We start from the raw sequence: 23450 nt of genomic DNA on the forward strand, positions 1-23450 counted from the left end.
GAAGGCAAACGGGCAACAAGTTGCGACACTGGCCCTTTCTGGATGGCAAAACCAATTCTTTTGAAAACAATATTTGTGTATCTAGGAGATATGACATTAGAATGCATGATCCACCTCTTTTGTTATAGAAGATTACAGAGATGGTCTTTAGACTTCATAAATTTTCTTTTCGTAAAAACAAACAGCACCTTAGTCTTTTCAAATCTAAAAGATTAATTTTTTTTCACAAATAATAAAAGTTTAATACATATTGATTGAAGGCAAACGGGCAACAAGTTGCGACGCTAGCCCTTTCTAGATGGCAAAACCAATTCTTTTGAAAACAATATTTATGGATCTAGGAGATATGACATTAGAATGCATGATCCGTTGGACTCTATTGAGGAGCTCCACCACCTCTGGTGCAAGAAAACCAAATGTATCAAATGCAAAAGATACAAACACATATTAATTTTCTATACATGCATTCTCATGCTTTACAACTTTTTACGCACAACTTTCAAAACGGCGTGCTTCCTCCTGGCACAACTTTCAAAACGGCGTGCTTCCTCCTGTATCCATCCAAATAACAAAAGATTAAAATCTTAACAAAATCAAATTATAAGGATCATCGTTAGCCAAGTTCAGGATGAAGTTGGGGGACGGTGATCGCTGACACCACCTCAACTCTTATCTAAAAAAACTTAAAAAGATCATGATTTTCCTGTAACAGATCACAATTTCATAATGTTAATTCGAAGGTTCCAATTCCAGTAAATATTATATATGAGTTGGTTTTAAGGCGAAATCAAATCACAATATCGCCATAACGATAATTCTAGGGTTTCGATTCCAGCCCGCTACCCGTTCATGGTCCTTATTTCTCTCGATTCTTTGTGCAATTGTGTCCTATGTTTGCGAAACCCGCGAAGTGGAGTTCAACAGGCGGCAATCCCTCGGTTGAATACTTGAATCAACAGCAAACCCCCACTGTATTCAAAACCCTAACTGCACCCACCGTTTCTCTTCCTCCTGTATAGTTTTTTTTTTTTCTTTTCCTCTCGAGTCTCAAAATTAGCTTTTTATTGATGGCGACAACGATTACAGCGAATGGGAATCTTGTTGAGGCCAAATATGATGGTGAAATCGATGACAGGGTTATGGATGTCGATGTTGCTGTTGATGATCAGGAACGATGTTGTGTTGGTGTTCATGTTGACGGTGTACCTTCGTCTTCGTCTTTGCCTTCCCTTCGTACTCTGCCTATCAATAACGAAAAACTAGTAGAAACTAATATTATGTCTTCATGCTCGGCGAAAACAATTACAAAGAATGGGAATCTTGTTGAGGACAAAGATAAGGGTGAAATCAACGGCTTGTTGATGGATGTTGATGTCCCTGTTGTTGATCAGGGACGATGTCGCGCTGATGTTAATGTTGGCGGTCTACCTTCATCTTTGCCTTCTACTCACACTCTCTCTCGCAATCACGAAAAAGTAGAACTTAATATTATTTCTTCATGTAATGTCGTACGTAGCACGAAGGGACTAGTGGCTGCAGAGAACAAAAACCAGGAACCAAAAAAGGAACGATATGCTTCCATTAATTGTGATCGGGGTGAAGAACAGAGTAGATTTTGTGAATATGAAGCAGAGGGGAAGGAGGGTGTTCAGAAAAGAGTTCGGGAAGATGACAACAAGAACACTGATACTGCTATTGAATCCCCTGAAAAGAAGAATAAACAACTTCACAAGCTGTGTGTTCCTACAAAAGAAGAAAGGAAGATGACGAGTGGTGTTGTGAAGTCAAGTGATGATGATAACAAGTCCCCAGAAGAAACAGAAGAAGTTATGGTTGATGCTCAAATTGTTCTTGCTGCTCCTGATCGAGAGGAAAATGTTACCACCGAAATAGTAAACAACAAAGAGGACAATAAAGAGAGTGGGAGATCTAAAAGAAGTACTAGGAACGATGATATTAATTATGCTCAGATTTTTAATTATGATGCTCTTGAAGAGGATGCACGGAAGAAGAAACACCTGCAATCGGTTTCAAAGAAAGAAAAGATGAGTGTAGAGAAACAATACAAGAGAATACAGAAGAAACACCAGCTGTCTGCTTCTAGGAAAGAAAGTACGAGTGAAGGGGAACAAGATAAGGGAAACCAGATGAAACAACAGTCCAAGAAAGAAAAGATGGATGAAGAGCAACATGATAAGAGAATCCAGAAGAAACAACAGCTTCCTACATCTAAGATAGAAAAGATGGATGAAGAGGAAAAAGATGAGAGAATCCAGAAGAAACAACAGCTTCCTACATCTAAGATAGAAAAGATGGATGAAGAGGAAAAAGATAAGAGAATCCAGAGGAAACAACAGCATCCTTCTTCTAAGAAAGAAAAGATGGATGTAGAGGAAAAAGATAAGAGAATCCAGAAGAAACAACAACTTCCTACATCTAAGATAGAAAAGATGGATGAAGAGAAAAAAGATAAGAGAATCCAAAGGAAACAACAGCTTCCTTCTTCCAAGAAAGAAAAGATGGATGAAGAGGAACAAAATAAGAGAATCCAGAGGAAACAACTTCCTGCTTCTAAGATAGAAAAGATGGATGAAGAGGAACATGATAAAAAAATCCAGAAGAAACAACAGCTTCCTGCTCGGACGAAACAACCGCAGTTGACTCCAAAGAAAGAAAAGATTGGTGAAGAGGAACAAGATAAGAGAAGCCAGAAAGCTTCCAGCTCAAGCAGGAAAGAAGATGACCCAAAGCCAAAGCTGTATGCCAAGAATTGGGGTCTAGATGAAAATGTATATTCCGTGTCCCAGGCTTCTCTACTTTTTATCTAAAGAAGTCTGCTTGTCTGCTCTTGCACATATTTAATCAAACATTATCTTTTTTTCTTTTCTATCCATTGGTAGGGAAAACGAGTTAAGGTAGTGTCTGACATGTGCCATCAGTGCCAAAGGAATGACAAGGGCCGAGTTGTTCGATGCCAAAAATGTACTACAAAACGTTACTGTGTGCCTTGCATGACCACATGGTATGTGAGCTTTTACAACCTTTTCTTATTTTTTAGCTGAACAACTCAATTGAAAAATAGCAGTCAATCCCTTTTGTCCAAATTTTCATAAGCTCTCACATGATTCTCATGAGGTTCTATGATGCTTACTGGTCATATACCCTGTTGCATATGATCAGTTGGTTTATTCATATGTAGACTCTGTCATTGCCTCATTGGTGTATGTGTGCTTGGAGCCATCTATATTGCCTTAAAAGTTTGGTGCTATTTCTTGGAATTTGTTGTTCTTTTACAATCTTTTCTTCTTATTCTCATTGTTTACTCTGTTCTGTAGGTACCCTAACATGACAGAGAAGATGTTTGCTGAGCGTTGTCCTGTTTGCTGTGACAATTGCAACTGTAAACGTTGTTTGCGTGATGTGCATCCTAAAGTTAGTTCCTGCAGCTTATCTTTTGTTATGGAACTTATTTCTGTTCTTTCTCTTACGCAAAAAAGAAATACTGTACTGAATCTATTTGATGCTTTTTAGGTCAAAGAGAAGATTGATTTTAAACCTAATAATGTTCAGAGAGTTCGGTATTCTGTTTATATCCTACATGTGCTTTTTCCATTCTTGAAGCGTCTCAATAAGGAGTTCATGAAGGAGAGAGCAATGGAGTCTAAGATTCAAGGTGTGTTTTTTTATCATTTATTTCAGTGTTCCTATTGTGTTTTGAAGATACAACTCCTAGTTCACATTGTAACTAATTAAAATCAGTACTGCCTCATATATGATTCATGAATAATGATGATTACTGTTCTGTTTCTATAAAAAGAGGTATGGATTTATTGAGCTCATCCCTTAGACACTAGGAAATGCAAAAAAATCATTCTTCTGCTTAACTTCTTAGTCTGAACTCTTGTTGTTGACCATGATAACTTAATTTTTTTTCCATGATCGTATAATGGATGACAAACTTTAATCTTGTTGCTAGTTGCTCGTGTCGCATAACTGCATGTGAACAAAGAATCATCCACTGTTCTTTATATATTTTTTTCTGTTTGGCTTGGTGCATATATGTTTTGTGAAGGATGTTGCATCTTTGTCATAAATTTATCTTCCTGGGCAGGGTGTTCTTTGTCAGAGGTACATTTGAAGAAGGCAAAGTGCAGTCCAGATGAGCGCATGTACTGGTATGTCATTTCATTGATTGCACAAACGTTTTAAGGATTTGAATGTATAATGATTTCCTATTTTGGTTGTCCCATGATGCATGCAGTGACTGCTGTAAAACATCAATTTTTGACTTGCATAGAAGCTGCCCTTCTTGTCAATATGACCTCTGCCTTCAATGTTGCTGGGAATTGCGAGATGGCAACCTTCAAGGAAACAAGGAAAAATTTATCATTGAATTTAAAGATCCAGGTCCTGATTACTTACATGGGGGGAAGGATGAGTATGATGAGCGTAAGCAAAACAGGGAAACAAGGAATACAGCCTGTTATGTTGAGAATGCTGCACCAAAGGAAAAGCAAAGTCATGAATGGAAGTCTTTGGATGATGGCAGAATTCCTTGTCCTCCAGAAAGTATGGGCGGTTGTGGTCGTGGGATTTTAGAGTTGATGCGCATAAAGCCACTTGACAGTGTTTCAAAGTTGTTGGAGAAAACACAAAAACTCTTAAAGATGCACAAACTGAAGGAAGATATGCGTGAGATGCCTGAGGAATGGTGCTCTTGTTCAGATTTCATTAACAAAAGCGATGGTCAGTTACGAAAAGCTGCATCTCGTGAAGATTCAAATGACAATTACTTGTATTGTCCACGTGCTATTGACATTAAAACTGGAGATTTGAAGCATTTTCAGTGGCATTGGTCAAAAGGGGAGCCAGTAATAGTGAGTAATGTTCTAGAAACTACACTTGGGTTGAGTTGGGAACCCATGGTCATGTGGCGTGCTTTTCGCCAGATGACAAATACCAAACATGATAAGCTCTTGGATGTGTCTGCTCTCAATTGCTTAGATTGGTGTGAGGTGAGTTAAGTACTTACATTTATCTGTGTACTATTTGTTCTATAGTAATTGCTGGATATTTGCAATTATACAAGCTTGGGAGAATATCTTCCATCTCTGTCGATTTTAAACTTAATGTTTCAACACTTATTTTTAGAACGTTTTTCGATGTTGTCATGCTCTTTTGCAAGTCGTTTGTTTTTAAGCTAATACTACATTTTAGGGTATATACGGTATGCCTAATCAGTTTTTCTCATGACATGCAGGTTGATATAAATGTTCGTAACTTTTTTAAATGGTATACAGAAGGTCAATATGATGAAGTTGGTTGGCCTAAGATCCTAAAGTTGAAAGACTGGCCTCCATCAAGTTTATTTGAAGAACGGTTGCCACGTCATGGTGTTGAGTTTATCACTTGCTTACCCTTTAAAGAGTACACACATCCATGTGATGGCTACCTTAATCTTGCAGTGAAGTTGCCTAAAGAATCTTGTAAGCCAGACATGGGTCCTAAAACCTACATAGCTTATGGTGTTCATCAAGAATTGGGACGTGGGGACTCTGTAACTAAACTTCATTGTGACATGTCTGATGCGGTATGCTTTTTCTATTTGGCTATGCCAAATTCTTTTGCTTGAAATTTCCTGTTCTGATTTTAGGCAGTTACAAGATCATTAGTGTTGGATTTTGTTTATTAGGTTTCATTTTTTTCCTTTCGGTTATTGAAGTTGGCATTTGAGTTTGTTTGAGAGGAAATTGGTTTGCTATTCTTTTTAATCTATTTTGCAGGTGAATGTGTTGACTCATACTGCAACTGTGACCCCCAACTCTGAACATCGTAATTCGATAGAACGTCTGAAAAGGCAGCACAAAGCTCAGGATCAGAGGGAACTTTTTGGACAGGTAGGGAAGACACAACGTGATGTTGATAACATGAAGGATTTTACTTCCCAAAAAGGGACACAGGGTAATGATTGTCTTGAATCTAAAGTTGAAAGAAAATTGTGTGATGACAATGTTGAAGAAACAAGCGGCCATGTTTACACTAGACGCAAGTTTAAAAGTGTGAATGGAACAGGTCCTTGTTATGTAACAACTAACTGTGATCAATCAAGTGATTCTGACAGTGATAGAAAACTTAGGAGGAGAAATGCTTCCATTAAAAAAGTTGAAGGACAAAATGGAAATAAAGGATCTAAAAGGAAAGGCAGGAAACAAGTGATATCTTCTGATAGTGAAGAAGGTGATAACCAGGATGTTATATCAGTTAGATGTGTGGATGGATTTGATTTGGGAGATGGAGGTGCTCTGTGGGACATATTTCGGAGGGAAGATTCGCCTAAACTGGAGAAATATCTCAGAAAACATTTTAAAGAGTTTAGGCATATCTTTTGTCGCCCAGTGGAGCAGGTAGTCCTTACTCCTTACTCTTACTTGAAAATTGAAATTCATTTATGTGTAGCATTACATTCCGAAATAGTAATTTCTCTAACTGTTCTATTGTATCTTTTTGTTCCAGGTTATCCACCCAATTCATGATCAAACATTTTACTTAACCATGGAACATAAAAGGAAGCTCAAAGAAGAATTTGGTTAGTGTACATTTACAAGGCTCTGTGTCAGCTTTTACTGTTATAAATTTCTCATATTTTCTGTTCTCATCAGGAATTGAACCATGGACTTTTGTCCAAAAGCTTGGAGATGCTGTTTTTATACCTGCTGGATGTGCTCATCAAGTTAGAAATTTGAAGGTTAGTAACTCACTACTAGTTTCTAGATTCTTTCACTGCATTAAATTTGCTTTATCTGAAATTGGCGACTCGTTAAAGTCTATTTTATGCTAGATTGTTTTTAGACTTTGTAACTTGGGAATGCATCTGCTTAAAAATCATCTTATAAGTTCTAGGGATGTTAGGTCGACTGCTTATATTTGCAAATTCTTTTTAGGACACCTGTACATTGGAGTAACCTTATTAACTCCAAAGACTTTCCTGTGGCAACTTGAGTATGGTAGATATAAGACATTTAGATCAATTGTGCTTGTGGGGGTTATTCAAGATCCTATGGGTTTGTGTTCTTGCCTAAATCCTAATCCATATAAATTAGTAAATTTTTACATGGTAATCATTGTTAGATGACTGATTCAAATATCAGCTAGCTACAATTATCATGCTTTGTTTACTATTTTCCAGTTTAATGGTTGTTGGTGGGTCCTTGACTCTTGAGGCTTTAGGTAGTGGTGAATAAGTGATAAGAGTTAATTCGTTATGATTAACAAGAATGTGGCTATTTAGTTATGGGAGTATGGTCATATATTTTAGTGTTTTTTCAGTTACATAAGCGTTTCTTTCAGAACATTTTATCAAACAGTCAAGAGCTAGTTTTGCCTTGTAGGAAACCAGAATTTACAAAGTCAAATGCAGTAGTATCCTAGACCTAGTCCATCTCACCAATTTGAACTTTTAGATTTTGTTTATGACGCAAGTTATAAGATAAGTTACTGAACCGTTGACTAGTTGGTCTAGATTTGTTTTTCTTCCTAGAATAAAATAGCTCCATTATAATCCTGATTATCGACCCTTTTCATAAATTCTTCATGGTACCTTAGATTCTCTATTCTTTAAAGTCATCCTAAGATTGATGACTAAGTATATCAGATCAGATCATCCTTGGTTAGTGAAGAGCAACACCAATAATATCCTCGGCTTCTCGCTTTTGAATTCAATCATTGAACACTGAACCAGCATCGAAGGCTCGACTTTAGCTGTTACAAGTTGGTTTGTTTGACTATATTGTGGAATCCGAAACAGCCTTGGGAACTTCTGCAACAATTCATCAACTATCATGGTTAGGTAATTGTCTTTGGTGTAACCACTACAAGATCTTAGGCGGCATAAAAGAGGTACATTGGAAACTACATGGTAAAGCTAAACTTGACAATTGTTGAGGTGAACTCATAAAAACAAGCTATTTAACGAGAACAAATGGGGACTTTTCAAGAATGGTTCAAACAACAATCTAAAGGGAGATTAAGATGGGATGCTATCCAAATTAGTTCGGTTATCGTCTCAAAGCAAGCTACCCTTAACACTAAGGGGATGTTTGGTAACCTCTGAATGGAACCATCCTCTGAATCGGTCAACATTCGGTGCATTTGCGTTTGGTTGAATCAAAAACCTTGGAAGTCAGGATTCGGTGCGTTTGCGTTTGGTTCAGCCTATGAACGAATCAAAAACCTTGGAACTCCTTTGAATGGTTAAGCAATCTTACCTTCTCTTTAATATTAAGAGTCTGGGACCATTTACCAAACAACCCCTTAGTGTCCCTCGTTACACCCTAGAATGATTCAGTTGTATCACTAAATTACGTCCTACTTTGTGTGAATTGCAGGAGTTGCACTTGGGAAGGGCGATTGGCAATGTTAAACTCTGGAAATTTCTTGTGTTTGGAGATAAAATTTATGGAAAAGCTCTGAGGGACTTGATTAGTGCAATTGGCACTTCCAACCAAAATAAAGATGAGATTCATCTTTGGCAACTCAATTAGTGCAATTTGCACCTTCATGCCCCATTTAACCATACAAAAGATCCCATCCATTCAAAGTGATTCATAGAGATGTGGGTCATCTGTTAGGGAGGAGGGAGTCATTCCCTTCCAACCCTCTGAACCCATTGCCACATCAGTTTTTTTCTTTCATTGTTCTTCATCTTTCCCAACCCACAACATGCGAAAATCCTATCTTTTTCAACTCACTCAACCCATTCAATTAAAAAAAAATACAAAGCAATCAAGGTAAAATCTTAATTAGCAATAGAGTTACCGCTGGTACCACTCCCTCTTCAACAGGTTGTTTAATTGGTTTCATTAACCCATTTCATCCTCTCTTTCATTTTCTCTTGTACCATGTGTTTTAAAACTTATATCTTAGTTGTTTTGTATTTTTTTTTTTAATTGAGAGGGTTGAGAAAGATAGGATTTCTGTGTGTTGTGGGTTGGGAAAGATAAAGAAAAAGAAGAGACAAAAATTAATGTGACAGTGGGTTCGGTGGGTTGGGAGGGAATGACTCCCTCCTCCCTTATAAAAGATCATTTCATGGTCTAGATGGTTTGTTACCTTGATAACCAACATGATTTCTTTCCCAAAGTGATTTTCTACCTGTTTGTTCTATAGATTTTTTTAACCATTTTCCTTTCGAAATCGGGGTTTTTTTTTTTTTTTTTTTTATCTTTTTTTGAATTGCAAATTTAATCTGCTTCTAAACTACTCCTGAATCCATCTATCTCTCAGACGGGACTTAAACCCTCTACTTCAAATAGGGAGGGCAAATGACATCAGCTTCACGCTTCACATTGACAGGATTTTTCTATGATTTTATAAGATTTTTACAATGAACCACTATTGGATTTTAACAATGACATTTTCCAGCCCTTTGTTCAAATTGTTTTTTAACCACTTTACTTTCCGACTTCTAAATAAGAAATAAAGTAGACTCTTACATCTTTTAAATGGCACTGACCTTGTGTTCACAAGATTTTTCTATGATATTATAGGATTTTAGTATATCTATCGGATTTCAACAACAATGACAATTTTCAGCCCTCTGTTCAAGCAGTTTTTTAACCATTTTACACTCGAAGTTGGTTTTTGACTTCCAAATTAGAAATAAAATACTCTTGCATCTTTCAAATGGCACCGACCTTATGTTCATAAGATTTTTCTATGATTTTATAAGATTTTTACAATACAACAGCTATCTGATTTTTACAATTCACTCAAAATCAGTTTTCTAAATTAGAAAAAAAGTAGACACTTGTATCTTTCAAATGGCACCTACCTCATTTATGTTCATTGGATTTTTTTTTATGATTTTATACGATTTTTACAACATAGCATATTACACAATTCTATGTCCAATCCTAAATTTGGTCTGGTTTTTTCAGTGGAACTGGTGGAACCGGGAAACCGAAAATCCTAGAACCGTGAACCGTCTTGTATACTAAAAAACCAGCACGGTATAACGGTATTGTTCTGATCTAGGTCTGATCTAAACGGTTCACATGCTCATGCCTAACTAGCACACTGCCTCCCACTTCCATGCTTATTATGACTTGGGTAATGAATGAATTACCAAAAATAAATGCACGGAAGTTATTGATAATTGTGTCTTCTTTTTAGATCATTTTCATTTACCTTAACGCCTTGTTCTCGAGTTCTACTTAAAAAGGGATATGGAGGGAAAGCGAGGAATGTCGATGGAAAATTGTGTTCCCGGGTTCATTGATGGAAGGAAAGTGAGGGGAAGGAAAGGATTTTGGACCCATATTTTCTTTCCAAATTTTCCTCCCAAACTGGATGGATTCTGGAAGAAAGTGAGGGGAAGGAAAATCTTTTAGTTTTATTTTCTTTTTCCTCCTAACTCAAAAACTTAAAATTTTCTTTTCATTTCCTTCGAACTCTGGAACACGGAATAATTAAATTTTTTCTTCCCCTCTTTCTTTCTGTCAATGTTTTCCTTCCCTTTCCTTTATTGAATTTACAAAAAACTCAGGAACAAGACGTAATCGAAGTTGTGGGGAGTGGGATATGATTAAAATACTCCAACAAGATCTGTCCAACATCGACTATGACTCTTTATTTGTATGTGTTGCTTTTGGACTTTCATCATTCTTTGTGTAATTTGTAATGGCCGATGATGGATCAACGTACATTGTTGTGTGGTGTGATTTGAACCGTAGTTTTACAGTTAAAACCCGCAAACTACACCACATAGTGCAGTTTAAGAAAATTACAAACTACAAACTGCACCACAAAAGTTTTAAACCTCGTGTGGTTTGTAAGGTTTGCTAAGCAACTCTACACTCTAGTAAAATGAGATCATCCACATATACTCTACAATAAAATGGTGTTGGTGTTGCCTCGAGCCGAGAAAAACAAACATTTTTTTTTGATGTCACATGTTCACATCTTTTAACCACCAAAAATTAATTTGCAATTTTGGGGGATGTCATATTATTTGCAACTTGTGTTGTCAATTGTTCGCCAACTAGGACTCTTAAAAATTTTAAGCCTCTCACCAATTACTAATGAGCACATATCCTACCATTAGGTGCTTATTGAATGTACCTCTCAAGGTCTTTAGGTGTGCCACCTATATCTGCCCTTCAACACAAACTACAAACTTTTTAGATCTCTTATGTCTCTCTATGTTATTCATGTGACCATAGTGTATATACTTCCTACTCTCCCATTCCTTTTTTTACAAGTTTGTGAATGTTACATTCTATGAAGGATCATATTTGTTCTCAAACCATGTCTACCCAATGCCAACCAATTAACCAGAACACATTTTGTGAGGAATGCTCTTATTCATTGCCTAAATGCTCTTGAAATCTTCATAGAGATGCACAACATGTGAATAAATTCAGGTAAGGATCTTGTTTCCGTGGGTGTTATTTGCTGTAAGTGCCAATCTAAAATCTCTCTTAAAAAAGACAATCACTTTGTTGCCAACAACAAACACTTGCAACAACTGCACTGGAAGAGCTTAACACAAAATCAAAACATTTTCCATAACGTCCTACAGACATGGCAATGTTAGTGCAATTGCCATGCTGTCTTTTTGCAGAGAAGAATAGCCTGGGAACATTGCTTGCATCTGTTACCTTTTCACAGGGAAAAATGTCCGATTCTGGAAAATCAGTCAACTACCACAAACACGGAATCCACTCTGATATTGAAAGTGAAACACCATAGTAGTTAGAATGAAAAATGAGCTAATTGCAACCTACGAATTCAACATCTGATGTACTTGAATTCTTCCTCGTCATCTTTGAGCTTTTCATTATCGTCTCTATGATACTCCCTTGTGTTCCTAGTACTTGTCCAATTCTTCATTACTTGCTTCTTACACATCTGACCAGAGGAGACCATCACTTGCATCTTGATTTTATGATTTCTACATGCTAATGAAAGGGTTGATGTAGACTTGGCAGTATATACAGATAATGGAAAAAAACAAATGGCTCAAAACTGAAAATTTTGTATGTAAAGTAGTGCTGATAGCACCAAATTAATGCTACAAACATTTGGGTGGAGAAGCGAGTGAAGAGTCATTAACGGTGGATCAAACTAGAGGAGGAAATACGATGATGTTAAACGTAGTATTTTGACAAGTCCTATGGAAAAGGGAAACTAATAATGTCAGGATAGACTTGCAGATAATTAGTGAAGATGCATAAATATGCAACATTGAACAGTTCACCAAAAGCATCAAAGATTTAATGTCATATTTTGCCGATCGAAGGTTATGTTTATAGTTTGTACTTGTAAGTTGTATAAAAAGTTAATAATATGATTAAAAAAGTTCATTTGGACCGAACCCAACTAAAAGTGTATTGTCAATCAAAAATAGATTGAAGAATATTGTTGTAAAAAACTAGAATGTTTACCGAAACTGAAACAATATGCGTTTCTAGATACAACCATAGTCTTACAAGCTAGGCGGAGACTAGCCTACTTACCTTCAATGTAAAGTTGTTGGTTCTAGCAAACTCAAATATGACTGACGCAAAGGACAAGGTTTTTGACACATCACCTATCAATATATGATATTCAGATATAACAACCTTGAACATGATATAACATCAACAACATATCCCATGATCCCATAGCAATGGGGTAAGTGGAGGTAAATGTAGACAATCATGCCTCCATCTAAAGGTAGAATGGCTATTTTCACATAAAGACCTCTGACATAAGCGAAACACAAACCTATCATGGTGTCTGGTGTAGACACACACCAAGAGTAAGACGATGCAAGCACTATAGTATGAAACTATAACAACTGCAAGCTGCAGAGCTTAAAACGGATATAACTATCAAAGTGGGGAAAGGGAAATATGTGAAAGAAGTGCAAATAAATACGAAAAGAGAAAGACCAAGGCTGGTTTGCTACCTTAGTTCTAAGCCTCCACAACCTCCTACTCGAGGTAATACATATTTACCTCCACGATCACTTCAACGTATTTCAGTACAAGAAAGAACCAATCTCATTTTTACCATAAACCTTAAATTTCTAAAAACGACTAAGTTTTGTAGTCTTTGATAAAGGTCAAACAACAACTATCAGTAGTGCTAATGCCAGTGCTATGCCATTTGACAGAGACCTCGTTGGACCTAGAGCTTGAAAAAGACAACCCAACTAGCAAACCCAACATGAATTGTTAACTAGTTTATCTAAAATGGCCGAGTTAGGGTTATTTAATGCAACCTAATTTCAATCCTTCAGCCCTTCAAGTCACAACCTCATCCTCACCACAATGTTGGTCTCTCTCAAACATATTTTTTTTGGTTGTATTTTCTTAAACATTGATCAATTATTAGAGTTGTTATTTAAGTAAGTGTATGCTTTTCCTATTTTATTCAAACTTTTAAAATCTAAATGTGGGTCAATTCGTGCTCAATCTGTTTATCAAACATGTTGGATTAAAATATAAAAATGTTGACCTAGATGGGTGGGGCTGGAAAATCCAAACCCATTTAATTAAACAGATTGGGATTGGGTTAGATTTTCAACTGCTTTTAATGATGCCAAGGTACCAAAGGAAAAGAGATCAACATCTCCTAGTTGCCAACATTGCCATGTACTTGTTGTCATGGTGTTTGTAGATTTTTGCCTCTTATTGGCACTTATGTAATTTCATGTATTTGTTCATTATAGCGTGTTACTCTCATTTTTCTCCATCACAAAATACTACTTATTATGTTTTTCTTATTAAGGTGTTATAATTTTAAAAAACTACCCAATTGTAGGGTTCGAGACTTGCTATTGTTTAAAAGATAGTCTTTGATTGCTATTGTTATATTGAACTTGTTTCTCTATGTGTTATATTAATTGGTTAAATATGTTTTTTGTGTAGTCATGTATCAAAGTTGCACTGGACTTTGTTTCTCCTGAAAATGTTGGTGAATGCATTCGATTGACAGAAGATTTCCGTGTTCTTCCCCAAAATCATAGGGCTAAAGAAGATAAGTTAGAGGTAAACAATCTTTTCATCAGTTCCAAAGTCCCTCTTTGTATCCTTTTGATTATTTTTTTTTTATAAAGAAAACCTGAGGACATACAGTATGCAAATCTTTTTCGTATTTAGGCGTTATATTTTATAAAATATACCCAATGCTATAATAGGTAAAAAAGAAAGTATGATATTGTAATTAACCAAACAATGAAAGTGTGTTTTGCTATTTGTTGAACTAAACCTATTTTATAAACAACATAAAAGTCAACTAGGTTCATAGTATCATATCATTTTCCTTTGATTTGTTATAAATTATTAACATTGTGCAATTGGTTGATGCTGCTGCTAATTAATTGATTAATTACAGGTGAAGAAAATGGCACTTTATGCAGTGGAGGCAGCTGTGATGGACTTGGAACAAAATCTTGTTCCCAAGAAAAAGTAAAAGGTAAAAATTTAACACTAAAAAAATACCTATTCTGTAACTTATAGGTCTATTATCAGAGATTCTGTAGTGAAATGAGGCTCATTTTTTAGAGTGAGAGAGATGGGTGGATGTTTGAAAATTTATGTTGCATTGTACATATGGATCTTTGTTTTGTAAATATGGATGGATTTTTGTTAAGTATATAGTTTAATGGTGCTTTTCTAGTGACCCAAGGGTCAAATTGGTAATTTACCATGAAGATTATGCTTCTTCTCTCTTACTAACTACTAACTACTAAGCATGTTTTACTTCAATTTTGAACTAAGCATGTTGGAAGTGGTCAATCTTAGGAAGCTTTTTTCCTGTTCCCTGTTTCAAAAGTTCAAGTGTGGCTTTTTTGAGAAAAAAAAATCAAAAAGCATGATGTAATAAGTGTTGGAATTCCATTTATAATTTTTAATCTCAGATTTTATAGCCATGGAAATCATTCATGCTTGATCTGGACATATCATTGCGCATTTGGGGCATATTAGTTGCCTCTCTTGTTAAAGACACAACTAGTGAAAAAGAATCACAAAGTTCACAACTGAACACCAAACTGAAAGGCCTGTGGAATATAAATGATGATGGTATGGCAAAGTAGCGGGTATTTTCTGGGTTAAGGTTGAAATTAGCCCTAAAATTGTTGTATACTGTATTCATTTAGTCCTTTAACTTGTTTGTTTTGTCTATATTTCGTCCTTATAATCTACTAAAATTGTTGTATATTGTATTCCTTTTTTACACAACTTTTACATTTTTTCTTACATTTGTTTTTACAACCTTGTTTATTTATATGTTTTTTTTTCTTGGCAATCCGTTTTTACAGCTTTATTTTTCTTTGTCGTTACATGTTTTTTTTCAGTTTCATTTTTTTTGGTAAATCCATGGCTCACGGGTTTGGTAAGGAACTATGAAAAACATGTAATAAACACAGAGTAAAAAAAAAAGAGTAAATTACACGAATCGTCCCTCGTGTAGGTGCCAAAAGGCACGTTTAGTCCCTATTTTCAAAAATTAACTCGGAACGTCTCTTATTTGGATGAAACTTGCACGTTTCATCCCTTGTTAGTTTTAATTTACAAGTTTCATCCCTTCTAAGACATGAAAAAACTATACCGACCTTGTATATTATTATTTTTAATTAATTTATTATTTAACTATTATTTATATCTTTTAAAATAAAGATGGTCCCACCTAGACACCTACCACCCTTGGCCTTCATATTATTCATGTTTCAGATCTACTTTTTTGGATTGAAAGGGTGTTTGGGTGAGTTTTTCTCTTTAAAAATTATTTTCATAAAAGCCCTTATTGACTTTTTAACTTTTGCCAAAAAAAAGTTTTAAAAATATGTTTGGAATAACTTTTAGCCTTTTACCTTTTAAAACCCCAAAGAGTATTTTCTTCTTAGCCAAAAGCTATTCTAAAAGAACTTTTAAATTCCCAACTATCTTATTAAATTTTTTGACTTTTTCAAAAAAAAAAAAATAAATAAAAAAATAAAAAGTCATTTTAAAAACCAACCCAAACACTCTCTGAATACTTACAAACAATTTCAAAGCATTTATAACAAGATCAAGCGCTTTTTTTGGATCATCATCGGAGGAATTGATTCACGACCCTATTTCCCCAAATCTGGCATCGTGTCCCCCCAAAATGTGTTTTAAATCTCTAAACCTGATGTGCAAACACATGACGAGTTCCAGATATGGTTTTTCCGATTGGATAGTGGACACTGTCAGATAATTTGATCGCACGTATAGCGGAATCGAATGCCTTTTTTGGATCATCACCGGAAGACATTGATTCACGATTTCAACCCTAGTTTCTTACTAAAAGCTTTAGATTTCGTTTTCGAATTCAGTTTTGGAATTTTCGTCGGAGATGAAGGTTTAGCAACTGAAGATTCATTCGATTGATTTGTTTTCTTGTTGTCATCAAATGTTACAACGGTTACTGATTGTTCATTCTCCTTATTTTTTACTTTGATGTTTGAAAAATCACCTCAAGCAAATTGGTGTTGATTTCTTATAGAGCCGATTTTAGGTTTGAGGATATCATCTTGAAAATCAATGCTGATACAGGTTTTAGATTAGGATTTTCTATTTATTACAGTTAGATTTTGGTTTGTTTTGGTTTCAGATTTTAGAAAATTGGTATTGATTTCGTCTTCGTTTTAGTATTAGGTTTCTGATTGTGGTTCTAGTTTCAGATTTGGTGGTTGAAGGAGGCAACAATGGTGAATGCCGGAGATGTCGGTGGTGGTGTCGAAATGTATTCGATTGTGGTCTGGTGGAGGATTGTTTCAAAAGAGAGAATGAGAGGACGATGAGGAACGATGGACGAGGTGGGACCACAAATATTTAATATCTTTTAAAATAATTATATAATTAAATTAAAGGCAATATAAATAAATTAAAACATCAAAAGAAATTATTAAGGGCAATATAGTCATTTTATGTATGCAAGGATCAAACCTGTAAGTTTCACCCAAATGAGAGACGGTCCGAGTTAATTTTTGAAAATAATAACTAAAGTTTGGCACCTGCACGAGAGACGATTCGTGTAATTTACTCAAAAAAAAGGAAATGAAACTAAAATGCATTGTGAAAAAATATGAATTTGTAAAAATGAATTGTGAAAAAAATATAAAGTTGTAAAAATGACTTGTGAAAAATATGTAAAATGTAAAATGATGCTCCGAAAAATAAGGTTGCAAAAAAACAAAAATAAAGTAAAATAAAAGGAATAGTTTCTTTTTGTCAAATATTTTCTTTTGGTAAAATGTTTTGAGTTAAGAATTAAAACACATTGTTTATTATTAGAAAAGATAAATACATTGTTTTTGGTTAAGAATAAAAATATGTTGCTTTTGGTTAACATATGCCATTCTTTTGTGACTAAAATAAAAGTACAAAAGAATATTATTGTTTACTGTTAAATACAAAAATATTGTTCTTTCATGCTTATTATATCTATTAAATTTTTGAGACAATGTTAATTTATAAACTTTGTTATCTATAATATTTTTGGTTTATTGACATGAAAGAACAATAAAGTTTTTCGTTTGGTTTTAAAAAGTCATTAAAGTAAATATTGTATCTCTGACTCATTAAAGTGGAAAGTTACGTGTCATTTACACCATTTTGAAAGAAGCGAAGTGGTCATCCGATAATTAACTGTGACGTCGACTTTCACCTCCATTTGTGTTTTGTTCAACCGTTGAACGAATCAAAAATCTTGGAACTGTCTGCCTTTGAACAGTTAAGCGATCTTACCGTATCTTAAATATTAAGAGGTTGGAACAATTCAGATGCGATTTACCTAGGCAGTTAATCAAGCATTATAGCAGTGCTATAGCGTTTCGCGGAAGTGTGAGACCGTGATTTACCAAATAGCAGTTTAGAATAGCGGTGACGCTATTAGCAACGCTATTTACCGCTATACACAACTATTTCTGTAAGCGCTATAGCGGCGCAACAGGCGTCATTTCAATTATGTCCATCTTAGGCTATTTGACAATGAAATACATAACTATGGGTTATTTTAAATATAAATATGTTCTTTTTTTAGTTAGCCTCATTCAATGATTTTGTTTTAATGAGCCCAATTGCCTTCAAACCTAAATAAAAAGGACATGACTCCTCTTTCCGTCGTAAGCTAATTAGTTTTTTTTTTATTGCAATTAACTAAATAAAAAGGACATGGCTTAAGTTTGGCGGTTGTCCTTGGTTATAGGAAGTTCGGATGTTGGAGCGGTGTTGTCCAATTTCTCAAGTGTGACCTTGGATCTACGTAAAATCCAAAATATTTTTGGCAAGTCGTGTCAACTCGGTTGATCCAATCACGGTTCTAACAACATTCTGGATAATTTTAAAGTTTTCCTCTGAGTTGGGAAGTTTTATTGGGATAGTTGTGCATTGACGGGATCCTTTTAGTTTTATTTAGGACTCGGCAAATGCTCGCACGTTGCGTGAAAAACACATATATAGTTGAAATCGTTACAAATATATATTTTTTTAAAATATAACAATAATGTTGTTATTAAATTTGATATCATAATTCGTATACTAAATTGATATAATATATTGATTATTTTGAATTATATGATAATATATATACATCTATTATAACCGTATTATCTCAATAGTTTGAATAACTTCTACCCTCGAATTACATACGAATAAAATTAAGTATAATATATGGTTTAATGTTATTTGTAGTTGTTATTATTGTTAATTAATTTTTTAAAATTTATTTGTTTAATTTTTTAATTTCTATCATTATAATTATTTAAAACATCAAACATTGTTTTTTTTATTTTAAATGTAACAATATAATCATTTATATATAGTTATTTTTAAATATTGTTACTATAAGTTATTTTATACTACTTATTTGAAAACTTTTAACGGTTATAAAAATATTTTTAGGAAATATTTTAGTTAAATTGAGATTATAATTTAGTTTTTGCATTTATCACTACAATTTATCACTTTTAACTATTTACAAAATATTCTTTGGTTTTTTAAGTGGAAATGAAATTTATATTTAAGTTGACACTGTAATGTTATATTTAAATTAACAATTTAAGTATTTTTGTCCAAACTGTTCAAAAGTTGTAGCTTTAAACTGATGATGGTTTACATACAACAAGATTTCAAATCTAATAAATTAAATATAATATGTTAAAAGTTAAAGACATAACTTTATAATAGAAGTAAAGATATTATTTTAAAATTGAAATTTAGTTTATTTATGATTACACTTTAAGTTTGATATTTATTTAACCTTATTAACCAACTTATAATCATTATTAGAAAGACACTACAATTTATCACTTTTAATTATTTACAAAATATTTTTTTAGTTGTTTAAGGTAAAATAAAATTTATATTTAAGTTAACCCTGTAATGTTATATTAAAATTAATAATTTACGTATTTTATACAAATTGTTCCGAATTTGTATCTTTAAAATGATAATGGTTTACATCCAACAATATATTAACACTAATAAATTAAGTATAATATGTTAAAAGTTAAAAAAACATAACTTGATTAGTAGAAGTAAAGATATTATTTTAATATTGAAACTTAGTTTATATACGTTTACACTTTAGTTTAATATTTATTTAACCTAGTTAACCAACTTATAATTATTATTAGAAAGAAATTGAAAAGTTATGGGAGTTTCAAATGAATGTGGTGAAAGGAAAAATGTTCCTTTATAATATAGTATGATATGATATAGATAGATATAGATTAGAATATTGCTTTGGTTGACAGAATGTTTCATTAACGATTGAGGTTCATCAATTAGTTGGATTCAATTTCTTTTCACCCTTTTAGGTAAAGTTGTAATGAAGAGGGAATGCAATGAATTTTAGGTTGGTTATGTGTTCCGTTAAAGGTATGTAATATTGGTATTTCATCAAATATTGTCATGAAGGGTGCATGTGTAACAATTGCTATTTTAGGTCGAAAAACGTTGACCAAACCACCGCAACAAATTTCTATATTTTGAACCAAGGAATGAAAAAATGTATGTGGAACATTTTAAAGTATTAAACACTCCCTAAGTATCTCAACCGTTTAAAAAGTTTGCCTAACGATACAAGAATTTGGAAATTTTATTGTTATATAAATACGGTTTGATAATTTACCATTAAACCGAACCGATAAAATTGTTTAAAAATAAGTAAACGTCATTGTTTAAAAAAAAAGACATTTCTATTCTATTTCAAATTGCATAAATTTCCTGGTGCTTAAAAGATCCACGCTCATCTAATTTATAAAATATAAAGCCTATATATGTATCTATAAATGGCTCGTATGGCAACTCTCCTAAATTGAAGGAAACATTGTACAAATGATAGGAAAGGCAATTATGAGAATATTGAATTGTGCATAACCCTCTATTCACTCCACACGTTTCCATTTCTCTCTATAGTCAAATCATACATGGAAGCATAGTTGAATTATGACAGCACTATTCTAATAATCAGAAGATATAAAAAATGGGTTTTGTCCTCAAATATGGCACCCATTAAGGAAGAGTAGTGTCCAACGTCACCTTCCTTACATAGTACAATCATTACCCCCATGCACACTCTTTTACACCACATGACGGAAACAAACCCCTACACTCCAAAAGTAAATAAATAGCCAAGGTTTTCGCTCAATTGTTGCAGCCATAACTCACGTAAAAACTCCTTCACTCCCTGCATAATTTTTGTTTCAAACTCAATCCCAAAATATCTCTCTTGGAAGTGTTCAACTTACGATTTCTAGCAAACAACGAAGAGGTAGGAGCCTCAACTTCCTTCTTTGTTATCAGTTTGTGGACTGTCACGAGAAGCCTTCCAAAAAACAAACTAATCTTGAGCTTAGATAACGCAACAAAGGTGAGTCTTTATGGACTCATTTTCTTTAAGTTTTATAAACTTTTGGGGGGAGATACATACATGTCTTGCATGCTAAATATGAAATTTTATTATCATTATATGATACATATTTAACATTATTTATAATGGGTTAGCACACTACACTTTAGTTATATTGAACTAACATGCAAATGAATCTATAAAATGGTTACACGTATTGTAAACAAATTTTCATATTATATTATGACGTAATAAAACATTCGTATAAAGTTATTATTTGTAGATATAAACATATGTTCTTGGGTATTATCCTTGTGCCATAAGTCTATCCATGGGATATTTAAAGCTAAACATTAGTCTTAGAATGGTCTCCAGTAGGATAATACAAGAAAAATATGGAATTAGGACCTAATTTGTTAATATAATTACAAGCAAGATCAAAAATGTAAATATAATAAGACATAACTAGACTTACATATAGATAAGGATTTAACTAGATTAATGTTATGTATATATGAAAATAATATATGATTATTTTTATATAAAATTGATATTTTATATAAAAGGGAGTTAATAAAAAGTTCTTGTAACATTTTATAAAAATAAGTAGTTTTTATAAAACATGATTATTTTTATATAAAATTGATATTTTATATAAAAATGGAGTTCATAAAAGATCTCGTAACATCATATAAAATAAATAGTTTTTATAAAATATGATTATTTTTATATAAAATTGTTATTTTATATAAAAATGGAGTTTATAAAAAAGGCTTGTAACATTTTATAAAATAAGTAGCTTTTATAAAATATGATCATTTTTATATAAAATTAATATTTTATATAAAAGTGGAGTTTATAAAAGGATCTTATAGCATTTTATAAAAATAAGTAGTTTTTATAAAATATGATAATTTTTATATAAAAATGATATTTTATATAAAAACGGAGCTTATAAGGAGATCTTGTAATATTTTATAAAAATGAGTAGTTTTATAGAATATGATAATTTATATAAAATAAGATATTTTATATAAAAAGAAAACTTATAAAAAGGCTATTAACGCTTAAAGGAAACAGAATGGAAGTAATGTTTTTATGCCTTCAATGATATATACATACATATTTACATACTCTTAAAAGTATATGTATAATAGTGTATGTACAACTACATATATTGGAATGAGGCGACAAAGAAATGCAAATATTGTTAAGGCTCGGAATACAAATGACGACAAAAATCCTAGAATGTAATGTTATTTGAATCCTGTAATATTCGATGTATGTTGTTAATAATGAACCAACGTTTCACGTCATAGCCTCGGTGATTCCGTCATCGGTCGGGGTGTGACAGCATGTAGACTAAGTATGATTGCATGAGAACACTTGTTTTGGATTTATGGCATGGTTCTTGTTTGATTTATTGCTTTCGAATTAAAACAAGTGTTTAACTATCTTTATTATGTGGTTGCGTACGACCATTTTTTTCATCTAACTTTAGGTCGGTAACAGCCCGGACCGTGGAAGGATTGTGTGTCTGGAATTGCATGGATCGTGTTGTGTTTAATATGTGCTAAGAGGGATGTTGTATGGGTTCCTGCAAGTTGGTGGGGTGATGATCGAGGACCAATAGGCCCACTGAGGTGTCGACTATGAGCCTTCAGGCCCGTGGAGGAGTGATGACAAGAACAAATTGATACTATGAGCTTATCATTCCAATTGTCGATGGTGTCACGATGTATCGTGAACCAGCGTGTACACAACTATGTGGATTGGACCCAATAGTTGTGTAGTTGAGACTCTTAGACCTGTTGGCATGGTTTAAGGATTTGAGCAATATGGGGAGACCACTATAGGACCAGTGGCCAACATGTTTCAAGTAATACATTTAATAGTATGTTGCCTTGTTAGGAAGTCTTAGTTGTGTATCAGAAGTTTTTTTTTTTTATTGTTTGCTTTCGTGGATCATTATTTATTTTCGTGGTTTGTTATTAGGAGTCTGGTTACCAACATTGGACGATGTTTATGGAATTTCGAATAAGGTGGTTCTTTGTGGATCTTTTGGATGACTTATATGGTGATGGTACAACTATGGTGATAGGAGAGTTTGGATGCCACATAAGAATATGGGTTGGCCATTGTCACAACTAGCATTTTAGCTAGGAAATTCTATTCTCGTGTAATCATTTAACTATTGTAAAACATATACTCTAAGTAAATATAAATCAATGCTCATTTAAATTCACCTTTCATGTTCATCAAAGAGTCTGAAAACCCTAAGAATCCCGGTTTGAATCCATATTGGACTAGGATTTCCTTATTGGGCCTAATGGACCAATAAGTATTCAATTTAACTATTTTGGGCTTGGAAAGCCTATTTGGATTCTAAATGGACCCAATTCACAAATCTATAACATTTTAGACCATTTGGGCCTAGAATGATTCGTTCTAACCCTAATGGGCCTTATTGGGCCATAGCTAATCCAATTAACCTTAGTGAGCCATAAACCCATCCTTTTATTCTATTTGGGCCGTAAGGGTCTCCAAGGGCCCAATAGGCCGAAAATTTTATGATTAGGCTCCAA

General features: G+C 33.6%; 1 protein-coding gene and 1 long non-coding RNA gene across 7 annotated transcripts; both read left to right on the top strand.

Annotated features, from left to right (window-relative positions):
- Window positions 1–602: 602 nt before the first annotated feature.
- LOC145053273 (lysine-specific demethylase JMJ27-like) lies at window positions 603–14703 on the top strand. Of its 6 annotated transcripts, none has more exons than XR_013684409.1 (12): window positions 603–2789; window positions 2901–3022; window positions 3336–3432; window positions 3532–3673; window positions 4112–4175; window positions 4262–5015; window positions 5261–5590; window positions 5784–6404; window positions 6514–6586; window positions 6660–6745; window positions 7652–8249; window positions 8385–8522. XR_013684409.1 is itself a non-coding variant. In XM_079001283.1 (12 exons), the coding sequence occupies exons 1-12, from the start codon at window positions 1068–1070 to the stop codon at window positions 14455–14457; spliced, it is 4209 nt and encodes a 1402-aa protein (XP_078857409.1). In that variant the 5' UTR covers window positions 604–1067; the 3' UTR covers window positions 14458–14703. The 6 variants fall into 6 exon arrangements, 4 of the variants coding, with proteins under 4 accessions (XP_078857411.1, XP_078857412.1, XP_078857410.1 ...); XR_013684410.1 differs by having other exon boundaries at window positions 7657–8249; XM_079001283.1 differs by lacking the exons at window positions 7652–8249; window positions 8385–8522 and adding exons at window positions 13914–14033; window positions 14380–14703 and having other exon boundaries at window positions 604–2789.
- Window positions 14704–20689: 5986 nt separating this feature from the next.
- Window positions 20690–23110, top strand: LOC145051318 (uncharacterized). The gene is made up of 2 exons (XR_013683540.1): window positions 20690–20886; window positions 22367–23110. It is a non-coding gene; the product is annotated as an uncharacterized LOC145051318 (long non-coding RNA).
- The last annotated feature ends 340 nt before the right edge of the window (window positions 23111–23450 follow it).

This window comes from Lactuca serriola, chromosome 5 (assembly GCF_051521515.1).
Source record: "Lactuca serriola cultivar US96UC23 chromosome 5, Lser_US96UC23_V15, whole genome shotgun sequence".
Classification (NCBI taxonomy): domain Eukaryota; kingdom Viridiplantae; phylum Streptophyta; class Magnoliopsida; order Asterales; family Asteraceae; genus Lactuca; species Lactuca serriola.